Source organism: Syngnathoides biaculeatus, chromosome 15, assembly GCF_019802595.1.
Source record: "Syngnathoides biaculeatus isolate LvHL_M chromosome 15, ASM1980259v1, whole genome shotgun sequence".
Classification (NCBI taxonomy): domain Eukaryota; kingdom Metazoa; phylum Chordata; class Actinopteri; order Syngnathiformes; family Syngnathidae; genus Syngnathoides; species Syngnathoides biaculeatus.
In genome coordinates this window covers 15,359,443-15,375,325 of record NC_084654.1, presented here as the reverse complement: position 1 = coordinate 15,375,325, position 15,883 = coordinate 15,359,443, and the positions used below count along the sequence as shown (strand labels likewise).

The 15,883-nt window shown below is 41.1% G+C and overlaps 1 protein-coding gene across 12 annotated transcripts in view; it reads right to left on the bottom strand.

Annotated features, from left to right (window-relative positions):
- Window positions 1–15,883, bottom strand: part of kidins220a (kinase D-interacting substrate 220a) — a 55,741-nt gene that overhangs the window by 18,095 nt on the left and 21,763 nt on the right. For 11 of the 12 annotated variants that reach the window (XM_061844059.1, XM_061844058.1, XM_061844060.1 and 8 more), the window contains exons 22-23: window positions 14,967–15,111; window positions 14,656–14,818 (exon numbers count right to left, since the gene is read on the bottom strand). In XM_061844059.1, the coding sequence (XP_061700043.1) occupies window positions 14,656–14,818; window positions 14,967–15,111 (308 nt within the window). Of the gene's footprint in view, window positions 1–12,055; window positions 12,198–14,655; window positions 14,819–14,966; window positions 15,112–15,883 lie in introns of those variants that run through there. The other variant, XM_061844065.1, reaches the window with a different exon arrangement.

Below are 15,883 nucleotides of genomic sequence, written 5' to 3'. Positions count from 1 at the left end.
TGTTTTCCCACATTTCCAGCGGGTTTAGTGATGTTTATTAGCGGTACGCAGACGCAGACCAACAGGAGCCAGGGACTCACTCATTCACTCACTCACTCTCTCTCTTTCTCTCTCTCCGTGGTGCAGCCACAGACAATCAAGCTGTTTATTAGTAGGATATTAGCTACAACGGTTCATATTTTCGCTCTGAAGGGCTCTCTTATCCTGGAAAACAGAGAAACTGAAAATGGCATTTCTTCCAAAGATAAGAGGATAGATTGTGAGAATGCAAAATCAAGGGCATCTATCAGCGCGTTAAACAGATGGAAAGGAAAGAGGAGAAAAGGGAAGAGTCAGAGGTCCATTTTGACAGTCCCAGCTGACTGGCCAGTGAAAAACACTCATGCCAGTTCATCGCTACAGACGAGAGAGTGAGCCACTCAGTGGATGTTTGATCAGGAAAACGATAGCGAGCCAAAAGCAGAGGAAGTGCTGGAATGGTGTGACAGAGTGACCAATACACAGTAAAATGACAAAGGGGTTTAAGCACATCAAATGGCCTCGTTTCTAGATAACTAATCATGAGTCGGTAGCCTTGCCATTGAGGGAATTGACACAACCGACTTCAGTGAGTCATCCTCACAGCCAACAGACGAGGCAACAAAGGCATTCTTATCAACAATCGATTAGCCAAACGACAAGATGGACGCTTTAGTTGGGAGTGCCAAGAAAATGGGGTTTGATACTTATAAGCGGACTAGTGACAAGCGAAATGGAGGCCACAAGGCATCCCGGCATCCACGGCTGCACAATAGGCCTAATGACGGGACCCAGCTTATAACCACAGCAGTACAGGCACTTAGGTCCAACTGCTCGCTGTGTGGCTCAGGCACTGGGAGCTTTCAGAGCTTATCCAAATGCTAATAGGTCCAAAAGCCGAATGGAGTACAGCCTTTCTTCTCCTCTCAGCCTCCCACACGCTGGCGGGAATGAGTAGAATCTCTCCATCCCTTCCATCCTCCGTTTGGAAGCTGCAAGCATGAATGTGCCACTTGACTTTGCTTTACAGCTGCCCTCTGTGCTTAGAGACAACATGCACACACAAAGAGGTGGTCCTCCAGCCAAACATTTCCATAAAGGGGCCCAAAGACTGAGAGGGATGCCTACAGAACAGACAAAGCCTTATGTGCATTGTACTTGAGCAGCTCAAGAGCCTCGGTGTCAGAGGCTGCGCGACCAACGCAACAGTGCGTGGGTGAAGAAGTTAACCAGGCACGGGGTCGACGCATTCCTCTGCCGGGCAGAGTCATAGCCCCTGGCACCGTGTTTGCCAACTCTGTGGATGAAGCCCGCGAGGCCCTCACTGGGGAAAGAGTAGACCCTTGGGCAAGCAGGATGGCATGCATGCCATAAAAGAATAATGTTACATATCAACTAGCTACCACAAAGTCAGAGCGGGAAAGCATAAATATGTTTTCACTTAAGACAACGCGGCGTTATTTGTCTTCCAAAAATCCAGGCACATTTTCTTGATTTGCATCAAACGCTTCGAGTAATGTGGACACGTTGCTCTCCCTGCCAATCTCCTCTCCGTTTTGCTCAAAAGCGTGCCAACTTTCGACTTGTGGCGTCGTCTGGTTTGCATATACATTCATGGCAGGGTTTAGCCCGATAAAGGAAGCTTTCTTAAACTAAGCTGGACCTGAGCATCCCCACATAAGCCACGGAGGGTCACACTCATGGGAAACATAACTGGCTAATAAATACAGAGCTGAGTGAGCGGCCTTTCGGAGAGCAGGGCTCAGGACGCCATGGTTCATTGATTAAACCATGTCTAGCCCTGAAATTGAGCCTCTTTTTTCCAGGTCATTTCAAAAATCCTGAACTGAACCCTGGGCTCAGAGTAACGGGTTTCATTTCTTGAAAAACAGCAAAAACACTACACCCTAGGTTTATGATTAATGCTCAATTGGCGGGCAGCAATTTAACTGCAGAGTTCATCAGGCCACAAGTAGTTGTTAGATAGACGTAACAGACCAGTTGACAACTGTCATTGTCATTGAGCTACAGAAAGAGGGGCAGTATGATACAATAAAGACAAATGTGCACTGCTGCGAAAGCCAACACATCTCAGATAAGTCTTTTTATGCAATGAAAAATCCAAACTGTGAAGCCCTATTGTGAAAAGTTAAGCTCAAGCTGAAATGGTAATCCTCAGGTCAATGAGGAAGCCCTGTTTCGGAGATAAAGATGGGAAAACGACAATGAGCAAATAACGATTGGACGCACAAAAACTGGGAAAAGGGAAGAATGCCAATGTGTGAATAAATGTTTCACTTCTAACAAAGGTGCATTCACATTCGGCAAGGGAATTATCACAACTATATCATAACTATTAAACAGTAGCGTCGCAGTTCAAAAGCTGCTTTCAAAACAGACATTGACAAACAAGGGCATATATCATTCTCTTCAATAAAACCAGAAAAGGATTATTCCCTACTTCGTCCACGTTTGACGCATTTCATTGATTTCTGAAAGGCCACAGTGTTGACATGATTACGTTATGTTTCTTTTCCACTGCACAGTACCAGTTTGAGTGAGTTCCACTCCACTTTAAAAAAGTATTTTCAAAAACTGAATGCATCAGAGATCCTTTCCCAAGTGGAGGAGTTCAAATATCTTGGGGTCTTGTTCACGAGTGAAGGAAGAATGGAGCAGGAGATCGACGGACAGAACGGTGCAGCGTCTGCAGTGATGCAGACTTTTTATCGGTCCGTTGTGGTGAAGAGGGGGCTAAGTCGAACGGCGAAGTTCTCAATTTACCAGTCAATCTACGTTCCTACACTCACCTATGGGCATGAGCTGTGGGTTGTGAACAAAAGAACAAAATCCCGGATACAAGCAGCCGAAATGAGTTTCCTCCACAGAGTGTCCGGGCTCTCCCTTAGAGATAGGGTGAGAAGCTCGGTCATCCGGGAGGGGCTCAGTGTTGAGTCACTACTCCTCCGCATCGAGAGGAGCCAGATGAGGTGGCTGGGGCATCTGATTCGGATGCCTCCCGGACGCCTCCCTGATGAGGTGTTCCAGGCATGTCCCACCAGAAAGAGACCTCGAGGACGACCCAGGACACGCTAGAGAAACTTTGTCTCTCGGCTGGGTTGGGAACACCTCGGGATCCCTCCGGAAGAGGTGGAAGAAGTGGCTGGGGAAAGGGAAGTCTGGGTATCCCTGCTTAAGCTACCTCCCCCGCGACCCGACCTGGAGAAGCGGTTGATAATGGATGGATGGATTGATGAATGCGTCAACTGAAACGAGTCGTGCGAAGACATGCAAATTCTGCATTCACAGTACAACTCTCACACATGGATTTTGGCCAAATTTTATTCAAGAAGACATTGACGGCAGCAAGAATATGGAGGCTGTAGCAAAGTGAAGATTTGGAGTATCTTACCTCAGCAGTCAGGCACAGCGACAGGGCAAGCTAGGGACTACAAATAGCATCCCGAAAGACATGGTTTTGCCAACAAGGATTAAAAAAAAAAAAAAATTAAAAAAAAAAATCAAAAGTAAATTAGACTCAACAGGTTACATGCAATGAATGATATGGATGGAAATATTGGGACATATACACCATTGGGACACCAACAAAATGTAAAATCGGAAGCACTCCCTGATTTTGGAAGTCGTCTGCGAGAAGCATTGTTTATTCATCCAGAACCAATAACTAATAATAAAGAGATCCATATCAATAATCAAGTGAGCTGACTCTCACTGAGGTAGAGTGGCAAATATTACCATCTACTTAAAGGTCAGCGCTGACCCTCTTACAACCCTCTGCTGCTATTTATATTCATCCCTCCCACCTTCCAGCGGTTCTAGCCCAAAGAGAAAGCAAAGAGGGGGGAGATTCAATGTTAATGCCTCCTACTGCAGTAAAACGACAATATCAGACAGAATCGCCAATCCTTTTTTGCCATCTCTGTAACATTTAAATCCTAGTTTGACTCTTTCTATCCATAAGGACTGATTGGAGAGCATAGGTTCATCGCAGATGGGTAGGTTTTTATTTGAAATTATTCTTTTCTTTACTTTGAACTGAAATGGAACAAAGCATTTCTCCTGTTTCAGACCAATTAGACTAATCCGTCAACCTCAGCTTACAACTGAAAGGGGCTTTAAGGATTTTGTAGCAAAGAATGGTGCATGACGTTCTTTCCGTTTGCACATACGCACGTTAACACACGCGCACACACAGAAATTGTGCACAATCTTAACTTGAGGCAAAGACACGCGTCGCCTGCACTTCTAGAAGTACAGTAGATGCCCTATTTAGCAACATAGTACCAGATCGGTGCAGGTTGAATCATGCATTCATTCAGTCGTTCATTTAGACAATGCAAGCTTCAGACCACAACAAAAAACGGAAGAATTCTAAGGAGAGCGGTGGCTTTAAACAAAAAAACCACACATTATGACTGGAACGCCCATGAACAACAGGTCAGATGGTAAAGAATCAACTTCCTTTTCAGGCCAGGAAAAGGTTGAGAAAGCACTCGTGCTGACTGAAAAGAACAGATAAGTGTCACACTATTTTCCTGCACAACTAGATATCTGAAATCGTATTAAAGGATTTCACATAAAGGAAATCTCCCACCCACAAGAGCGCTGGAGCGGCAATTTTATCCCAGCACATAATTGCAAGCAAATTACAATAATTAAAGTAACCCTGAATGAAGAGTGTCATCTTAATGTTTCAGCTCTTCAGATGAGAGTGTCTCTAATTAAGACTGAATTGCTCGTCTAGATAGTCATTCTCGGTGTGATTTCAAAAAGAAAAAAGTTTCAAAGCGTCCGAGAAGTGGTTGTCTCGTATAAAAGTGAGGGCTCAATCAATGTACAGTTGAACAAGGGCTGTACAATTAATCAAATTTTAAACATGATCACAATTTTGGCAGCCATTATTAAATTACGCTGATCGTCGGCGATTTTGTACATTTAACATGCTGCACATGAAAAGTGCTTCATTTGCAAGACTGCCTGCAACCAAGTCAGCTAGACAGCAGCCATCTAAACGGATGGTTACAGCTTCCCTAAGGTCTGCCACTGGACTTTAAGATAAAGGCTAAAAATGGCATTAATATCCAATGTAGTAATATATGAAGCTTTTATTTTGAAGTTGGCCCTCTCAGTACGTTGGTGGAGAGGCAGCCTATCACGGAAAGAAACTATTAACAATTGCAATAAAAAAAATGCCATCAATCTAATCGCCACCATTTCTACAGACAAGCTAGGCGTTGCAGACGACATCACCATGGCAACGTCCACAGACCCATGTGGAAGCGCAGTGGCGGATATTTTCTGCCTACTTTAATTCACTCGATGATGTCGTCAAAGCTAGATATGTACAGAAGATAAAACTTTGTGAAGATATCCATCTGTACACTCTGCACAATGACGTACTTTGAAAGGATCTGAAAGACTGCCCTGAAGTAGAATATTCTAGAAATGCACATGTTTACTGCTTACAAAATGATCAGAACAGACTTTCAAATCACCATTTGCTTTGTGTACTCGAGCTACGTTCAGATCTGCACGTTGTATATTTCCAAGCCAATTTTGTTGCCATTTTTTTGATAACGCCATTGTATCTTCTCCTTTATGCAATCTAATCTTTGGAACACAGAAAAATCGCTTCCTAATGTCTCCGTTGCCGCGATTTCCACATCCGTTGAAAAAAATCTGGAATGGTGACGATGGACATCTGACTGCTTGTCTGCAACAATGGCGGCCAAGTACCCAGATGAACCAGCGTGACGTCACGTGCAACCCAGCAATAGAGAGAGAAACCACGATTGTCGAGTTCATTGCAGTTTGTGACAATGCACAACTGACCAATCGAACAGAGAAACGGAGACAAAGCCTCCCTTGACGCTTCACTATATTGATGGGGATTTTCAAATGAAAAGTTCAAATGAAACCTCCCATCGCCTAATGTTACTGCGTTTTATGCATGAACTGCATTTGTTTGCATTTAGTTCCAATTCATGATTGCACTTTGAATTAGTATATTAATCCAGTTAGCCTATGGTAAATTATTTTTTTGGGGGGGCATTTATTTTTTATTATTAACTATGGTTTATTCTTAAAAGATTAATTTTGCGCTCAAATTTGTTACATATTATTTGTTAGAAAGTAGGCAATAAAAAAGATTTTCCCCAAATGAAGAATAATTGTAACAAATCAGAATAAAATATTGATCAAAATAATTATTTTGGGCAAATAATTGTCACGGCTCGAGATTGTACCAATAAACTAATTCCTCTGAGGTCATATAATTTGGAATTTGGCTGTCATTTTCTCAAATAAATGTATATAGTTAAAGTATAATTAAATTCTCTTTTTTAATTTATTTTTGCATATTGACATAGTGCATCTGAAAGACACTTGCAAATCAGTACCTAAAGAGGTGCAGGCATAATGAGCCAGCAGGGAGACCTTTTCCACAAGCGCAAACATTTTTGAAACCTAAAAAAAACTATTGTGACATAGTGTTTATTCTGTAATAAAATCTTGGAGTTTCTGAATGAGCTAAGGCCTGATTGGAGTCAGTTACAAGGAGATCAAAGATATAGCACCTGACCAAAATTTTTTTCAACTCTGCATTTGCCTGCAACTGAGAAAATTACTGACACAGTAACAACTGTTGTTGGCCTCTACCAGAGCAGTTTAAGATCGGCTGTCCCAAGGGTAAAATATCATGTTAAACAGAGCAGGGACATGTATCCAATTGCCAAAAACTCACGAGTTAAATCAAACAAAACATGGCTTTTGTGCAGTTCCTGGCTTCCCAGAAATTATCTGTGCAAGAGTGATTTTACCTCTTCCATTAACACTTCCAATTCCATCACTTCAAATTAAATTTGGGGCTTGCGGTTCTCCCCCAAATGTTTCATGGTGAAAACAATAAGAGTTAACGTAAGGAACAATACAGTGATTTCTAACACTATTAAACCTGTTGAAAACTTTTGGGGATCTTAGGAAATGGTCAAAATCTGAAAAGATCAAACCCAAGATGGCAACCAAGCATAAGGCCCGAAGTGAGATGAAGTGGAGATAGCAGGAAACAAAACTACTACAGTCTTTAATAATTCAGCCTGCAATGCCATTTTAATCCCAACTCTCAGATCTTGTCCTTAACCTCACCTGACAGCAATTTTGTTTGCAGAGTTCTGCTTCCTGCACTGTGTGAACGTGTTTGTTTGTTGAACGCAGCCGGCATCGCAGGGTCTGATTAATTACACAGATTCTCTGAGGAATTGAGGGTGACATATGCTCTCTTACTGGTGAGAGAACGAGTGTGTCTATGAGGCAAGAACCATAAGCACCAGTTTTAGGTCTGACTAGATGAGGACATATGTTCAAATGCATTGGCAAAGATAGTTTGTATATTAGCACTTTTACCACAACTCTGGTGCGAACATGTGGTCAAGTCTGCAGCATCCATTAGGTTGTGTGTATGTGGGTTCGTGTAATGATAAGAAGATTCAGGTGCGGTGCCAAAAACCCACTTCTAGGTGCAGCAGGGGTATCTTGGCACACACAGGGCACCAGATGTCAGAGCAGAACAGGAACCTGCTCAGTGGACCAATGGCACTTTTTACAGCTGAAAACAGGATTTGGGCATCCAAGAATAAAGCCACTGTGGGGACTGAACACAACACGCACTCATTGAAACGCAGACGAGTTTTTCAAAATTGAAAAATTAACCATTTCAGAGTAAGTCTTGCAACACAGGTAATCTAGAAATCTGACTATGTGACAGGTAGTAAAGGGTTGACAGTGCCTCCCAATTTAATTTGCATGACTGTCTGTCACAGTTTGCTCCCCTGTGGTTGCAAGAGCGTCTCAATCACTTCTTGGCTTTTTTAGTCATGATGTCTAGCCAATTCTGCAACAACAGGCAAATGAAATAACACTTGTTCAAGATCATTTCAGAAATTATTCAATGATTATCCAACATTAAAAAAATATATATCATTAGTCTCGGACTATCCAGGAATTTTTTTGGCTTACTCGGCATAAAGGGCATGTCAAATTTCTCTAATTTGATTGACGTGTTGGCAGATCGTCAGTCCCTGTGGTACTAACAAGTGGACAGCCGTAGGTAGGAGTCAGATCATCTGTCGGACAGAGTGTGTGTTCGATTCCTGGACTAGAATCTATTGGGCCTGATTTTAAAACTGCCTCTTTATCAATTAAATATGGTGTCACTAATGTACAATTCACCTGTGTTGTGTTCCACCCATTTACTTTTAATAGTATTTGTTGACATACGGGTTGCACGTGAGCTGAAGCCAACCCCAGCAGACTTTGGGCGAAAAGCAAGGAGCACCCTGAACTGGTAGCCAGTCAATGTGAGATTTCAATCAATAACCATACACAATCATACCTCTGGAAAATTTAGAGACATCGGTGAACCTCATTCGGTTTGCTAACTGTTCATGCTTTAGAGATATGGGAGTCAGTTGGAGTACCCCAAAAAAAGACACAAACAGAGCGAACATACAAAATCCGCACAGGAAGGCCTGAACTCAGACTCGAACCATGAATCTCTTGACTGCCAGGCAAGCCACCAAACCGATTGCACTCCCCGTTGTGTCACAATTGAGCTTAAAAAGTCAGGTAAATGCTGTTCAGCATGGTAGCAGTTGAGTGAGTCAGTGCCTCAACATATCAGTTTATGCAAAAAGTGCATCATGCAGGTCCATTACTTAACAAGGATTCATCCAATTAATGTTAAATGGGGGGGGGGGGGCAAAATAACAGCAAAATATTGGAAAATCTAATTTTCATTTGGAATTCCCAAATAACTGAAAGTCATTCAGAAACAACATTGAGGAGAAGAAGAAATGCAACCAACTCAACCATAACAGTCGTGAGAGGAAAATCAAAAAGTTAATCTACTTAGAGACTAAATGGCTAAATGTAATGTAAAGACTCAAAACTACTTCAAGGAAATCAACAAGAAAGGCATATTAATGGTATTTAGAAGTGGTAGGCCACATTTGGGCAATCACAATGAAGGAGGAAAGACTCTCGCTAGATTGTCATTAAGGCTCTAATGGCAGCCAAACCTTGAGAAAAATGGACCCCTGGGAGGACGAAAAGAATGATAGCCACAAGGACGTGAGCTCAAATTCAAATAGTGTGTGAACAGACAAAACGACAGTAACAAACAGGAAAGGTAATAAGATAGTCCAAAGCACTACTTGCTTCATTTTGTGTTGAATGGTAGCAATGGTGTTCCGGGTAGACCGTGATGCTGTGCACAGCTCAGACTTTGTTTATTTCCCTGACAGAACTTTTTTTTCCCTTCTAAATCAGAGTTACTCTGAATGCTTTGACTGCATACTGCATATAATTTGCAGGTTAGCACCCCGTCCTCATTCAGTCTTTAATGATTTAAACTGCTGAAGTTATAAAGCGATTCCACATTCTCCATCAGATAAGCGGCTGCAATGGTCTACGCCCATTGCAGTAATTAGCACTCCGCATTTATCCTTTCCTCCTGACCAGACATTGTAGAGCCCTTCTACAGGGGAACGACCAAAGCAGAATTGTTTGTAACCAAAATTTATTGTGAAAATACTCTGGGCTATCATAATTTCTTGTAAAGTTCAGTGCAAACATCTTACAGATGAATACTTGTGAAAAATCAAGGGCTAGTTCCAATTTTGACAAATAGCGGAGAGTCCTTTATTACACTCAGTACAGTCTAATAAGAGATTTATATGCGCAATACTGTCCCGACTCACTGCCAAGACCGACGCATCCCATGAAACCAGCCTTCACATCCCACAAAAACATCCCCGAAAATGAGGTTCAGAGATTGACAGAAGACTGAGAAATTAAGTAGTACACATAAATCTCATCTTTCACGAAATGATGGACTTGGCAGTCCCCTTCAAAGGTAGTGGAATGGCATTTTTGTTGCATACTGAAGATATTTGGGTTTCCGATCAAAAAATGAAGATGAAGCAAAAGTTCAGAATTCTCTCTCATTTATTGGTATTTACATCTATGTACGGTTATCTAAATGTGTGAAACAGCACCGTCTCTTGGATGGCACCCAGTTTTCAAGTGAGCAAAAGTATTGGAACAGCCATTAGTAAATCAACTTAAAAGTGTTTAAGATTTGGTGGCATAACACTTAACTTGCAATAATTGCATCAGAAGTGCGACCTATTGATTGCAACAAACATTGCATTCTTCATCTGTAATACTTTGACAGTCCTTTACTGCACCCTCTTGAAGTTCTTGTTTCTTTTGGGTTTTTATCTCCCCCCTCCCACTTCAGTGTCCTCTTCAGGAGCTAAAATGAATGCTTTATTTGATTAATGTCTGTAAAATGAATGGCTTTATTTGATTAATGTCTGGCGATTGACAGGCTAAGACCGTCCAATTTTTTCCCTTCTGACGAAGTCCTTTGTGGTGCTGGCAGTGTGTTTTGGGTCATTGTCTTGTTGCATGACGAAGCTTCTCCCGATTATTTTGTATGCATTTTTTCTGTAACCTGCCAGACAAAATGGCTTCCCAGAAAGCATTCTGCGGCTACCGTCATGAGTTACATCATCAATAGACTAGTGAGCCCATTCCAGAAGGAGCTATGCAACCCCCAAGCCATGGCATCACCTCCACTATGCTTCACAGATAAGCTTATGTATTTTGGATCATAAGCAGATCCTTTTTCCTCCATACTTTGGCCTTTCCATCACTTTGATAGAGGTTAATCTTTGTCTCAGGACTCCACAAAACATTGTACCAAAACCTTTCGTGACTAGTCTTTGTACTCCTTTGCAAAATTCAATGTGGCCTTTTGATTTTTTTCTTTTTTTGCTGAGTGGTTTGCATCTTGCGGAATGTCTTCTTCGAACAGTCCTGTGGAGGTTGGCAATTTTCTCTGGTAGATTAAAGAAAAATGTATCCAAAGTTATAGGGAGACGCGTCGCCATGCAACAAGACAATGAAACCAAAACAATAACAACAATGGATTTCATCAAGGTGGAAAAAAGAGGAAGGTCTTTTTCTTTTTTCGAACAGTACAATAAATACTGTAAAAATATTACTAAATGTATTGCCTTTATATTTTGCATTTTTCAAGGTTAAACTGTAATTGCTTAACTCGGAAGTTTTTCAGGCACCTTTGTTTAATGATAATTATTTATTCATCCTCATGCTTAGAGATGGGATATCACAAAGAGTGTCTGTCATCACCAAGTAGATCTGTGTTCAAAATATTTGCCTACCACTTAGCCATGCATTGGCTAACCCAGATTAAAGATACAGTATTAAATTTTAACATCACCTAACAAGGTTTAAACATGCAGTCTTTTTTTTTTTCCAATACTTAAAGTAGCATTCAAAAACAACCTACGGGTCATTAGGTCTAATTTATCCAGTCTGTGATTTACAAAATGCAAATGTTCTTCAAAAAATCTTATAACAAGGAGAAGAGAGAAAGAGTCCAATGCCATATGACTGAGATGCAGAGCGACAGCTGACCTATAAGGACTGACTCACCCCCACATTCACTTCACCACTAATATATTCACTTATTAACGCTGAAGGGATGCACAGTAATGCTCTGTAAAAACGCGCTCAGTGCTCTGCAAAAAGTCAAATGTGCACGGTGCGTACGAAATTGACACTAATTAGTGAAATTGCAATGTCACTGTCTCAGGATTGTACTGCTACAGTCAATCTGGGTGACCAAAAGAAGACCCTTAGAACATGCAGCTGCAAATGTATGTGCATGGATGGTAATGTTGTAGTCCAGTATAGACAGTTATGACAGGCCCCACAAAGAATTTCCATCACTAGGGCACTAATTACTATTTATCTTTGAATTCAGCCAATTCACAAATAAATAATCCGACATTAGTGAGTCTAAATTTATGCAACAGGAAATACTCTTATCATAGCTATTTTTCTCTTTTACCTGTGTTGGTGGATTGTTTCACAATGGTACCAGCACAAGTACAAATATTGCCAAAATATTTTACTGTGTTACAGCAAAAATCTATTACAGTAATTAGGTTTCTCTTGCGGTGCGTACCGAAGCTGCATCTAGGTGCGTCTGGATTGTGCATAACATCCAAAAACAAAAGGAAGAAGATCGCAGACACTCGGAAGGTTTTTGTCCATTGTTGCCTTGGAATCTGAAGACACACACAAACCAAAGACCTGAATCTTATCAATGGAAGATTTGTGCACGAGATAAGGCCCCAAGGCGAGGCCTGTTTAAAATGTCATCATCATTAACGTCATTTGTCCAATGGCCACGGCGAGACAGAGCGGCCATTTGGAAAGACACCCAGTGAGGAGGAAGATGAAGACAGACAGCGCTGTTGGTCAGGGACAGGAAGATATTATATATGAAGCTTAATGAGCAAATGTGAGCTCACACTCGCGTTTTTGCGAAATTGCATCTTATTTCTTTTTTCTTACAAGCATCCTATGCTTACTTTCTATAACTGTGCAGTGACAGACATTGACCATCATATTCAAAGGTCATCAGACTTATTGCATCACAATCTGTCATTCTCTCATGAACAGAAAAAATATTATTGTGATTAAACAAAAACGCTGTTCTAATGAGGAGGTTTTCCACGGACGGAGGAGGCCTGTCTGCCGAATCTAGCTGGCTGACCGACTGACAGTAAGTGTGTGTGACACTTCCCTGCCGCAGGAGTCGTAGGCGCTAGTGTATTGTGACAGAGTGCAACCTTTAAAGGCCAGCGACTGATGCACAACAGCGCCCAAACCCCAGCGACTCAGCCTGCGACGGCCCTCTGCCTAAGAGCATCTGTGCCTGCACGAGCACAAAGATGTCATGTCACCGCGGTGGTGTGCGCACAACGCTGTCCCTTAGCTGCTCCAACAAAGACATCTGAGACTAATTTGACCGCTTCTAAGAAAAACATGTCAAGTCATTAATCTACCTTGCGCTCTTTAATACAGGCATAATTTGATGCATGCATAATGAAAAAAAAAGGAAATGAGGAGTGCAGAGTTGTGGCACTGATTACAATTTGAAGGCTGTTGGGAGTGAAAAATCATTTACTGCCACCTGCTGGCTGAAGTTAAAGATGGCAGAAAAATAAATAAGGAAAATAAATAAATACCTTTGTTTATTACTCTGAAGATTGGATAATTGCTGCAATCATTAATGAGTTTTCTTTGCTGAAGCTTGCTAAGATAAAGCGGTAAGAAGAACAGTAGTGGTGTGATGCTTCTTCAGGAACTGTATCAAACGAGCAATAAATTATAATATCATGGGTGTCCAAGGTGCACTTTACGACAATCTTGACCTTTTAAAATGACGTGAATCTCAGTATTTTACGCACTGATGAATGTCACGCATCAAAATTACATTCTCTTTGAATCATTTATTGTATATTCCAGATTTAGATATTTTTTCAATATGAAATGTGTTTTGAGAACTCTTGTTTGTGTTATGTTCAATGAATATGCCATTTAAAATAAGTAATCATTTCCCAAATAATTATACATATCATGCTTATGGTCTTCTAATTGTCCTTTCAGCTTGTCCCGTTACAGGTCGCCACAGCACGTCATCTCTTTCCGTGTGTCCCTATCTTCTGCAACTTTCTCTCTAACAAACAGCCCTCATGGCTTCCCTCACAACATCCATCAACGTTCTCTTTGGTCTTCCTTTCGCTGTAGCCACCTGCATGAACAATGATGGAAGGCACTCCAAAGATAAAATTTGGATTCAAGGATGGCAACTTGTAACTTCTAACCTTTTGTTTTTCTGTTCACAGGCACTGAAAACTTTTTTTCCTCTCCCTTCTCTATGACTGAGTTGAGGTGGTGTGCACTCCAGTGCAGAAAGTAGCACCGAAAATATCATCAATACAGAAGAAGGGAAGCTGCGTTGCTAGCAGTCACTTGTGGAGATAAAGAGAACAATGTAAAAAAGGTGCAGGGACGTTTGCGGGCGTGACAACAGACTCGGCGGTAGAAGATGCCAGGGTGCCTTATAGGTCTGCTGTATCAGATCATTTTGCATTTCAATCATGGCAGCACAAAAGTTGACAAAAGTGTGTTCTACCATAAGTAAGTCCAGTACACATTGTAAGTAGCTATGTCTGAATATAATTTTCATACCATTGTTGAACATATTAAAGCTGAAAAAATTGTTTTTTATTTAATGTTGTTCTCTAAAGAACTATAGGACTCATAAGGCTGTCACCAAAAAGTAAACAGCTAAGTTTGCTCAGAAAAACCAAGTTAAACAGAGATTTATATATAAATTTTAAAACAACTCAGTCCAATAAATGTAATCAAATCATATCTCAGTTGTTGTTCATTTAACTTTTATGTGGTATGAGTACTTTTTTTAGTTATGGTTTGTGAAAAAACATTTTATTACCACTCCAATATATGTTGCGCATGGAGCATGACTTGACTTGAAATTTTGTAGCATCAAGCACTCATCAAAACTTTGATTTAATTATATATTTACCTGTTTAATTTAAATCACATGGTTACACTATTTTATTATAAGGTGTATGGTGTCCATTTTAGCTACAAAACATGTTTCCTTTTACTATAATGGCTTGTGGGTGAGGTACGCTTATCTTGTGTTCTTACCTCTCATAGATGGTCTTGAGCGAAACCTGATCAGACACACCATCACTCTCTTCTAAAAAGAGGATGATCCACGACGTCCTGTAAGGCCACTCCTCGGTCAGATTGATCCATGACGCCAGGCGATCCCAGTTGAAGATTATCTGATTTGCTCTCAACAGACGACCTGTAACATGGAGGGCAAACATGGCCTGTAATTGGGCTGCAAAAGCCATGAAAATGTAAATAACACTAATAGGTCACTTGGGAGTCTGTGATTATAAAGCAGCTTGTCATTACAAAAGCTGAAAAATTGAGGAGTGTGAAGGTTTTACCAGTGATTGAAACAATATTGAGCAGCCTCCTCATGGTCTGGGGGCTGATGTCACTGAACCAGTCCTCAGTCACCAGCAGTTTTGTCAAGTCGAAAGACATCTGTCTGGTGATGGTCCTCTGCATCTGGCGCCGCCTGTACGTATCCTTCAAAGATAGCCATCATTTTAAGAAAATTACAGTTCCATGAGTTATATTCATGAAAGGCTAACACGAGTCCTAATGGTGTAGGATGCTACACGTGCAAGAGCAAAAACTGCGACTAGAACTTATCAACCTCAGGAGATCAGATGCAGGTAAAATGACTTCCTGTAATTCGTAAGGTGCCCCAAGACAAGACTTTAGGGTCACAATGTGATCTCAGGCCAAGTCACTCAAAAACAATTTGCCTTAATAAACACATCTCATATTCCAAATCTCATATGCAAGCAATTCATTTAATTGATGTTCTATGCACCTTTTCATATGTAATATATGAGGCTGAATTAATTAGAATCTGTTGAGATTATCTTGTTTAAAAAAAAAAAACAATGTACGGGAATCTCTCTGAAAGCCACATTCTTATACCGCAGCCTTTCCTGTCATATAATCTTGCAAAGAGAAAAACGCTCTTTGACTGCAAGAGGAAAACAAATCAAAGAGCCACTGTCCCAAACCGAACAGTCATGACATGACACACAGGCTAGCTATTGACACAGATCTACCAGGGAACATCTGTGATGATATCAGACAGCTGCCATGGTCATGAGCCAAGATGAGGCTTTTGGTTGACTTTGAAGTCGTAATACCACTCTTGTGACCTCTTTCTGGGAGATGAAACATATGGCCACCACTCAGTCAGGGCCCAAAAGGTCCAAGTTAAAGATAGACTAAAAAGTTCAAGCTGTACATCCGCTTTGCAAACAGGCGACCATTTGAC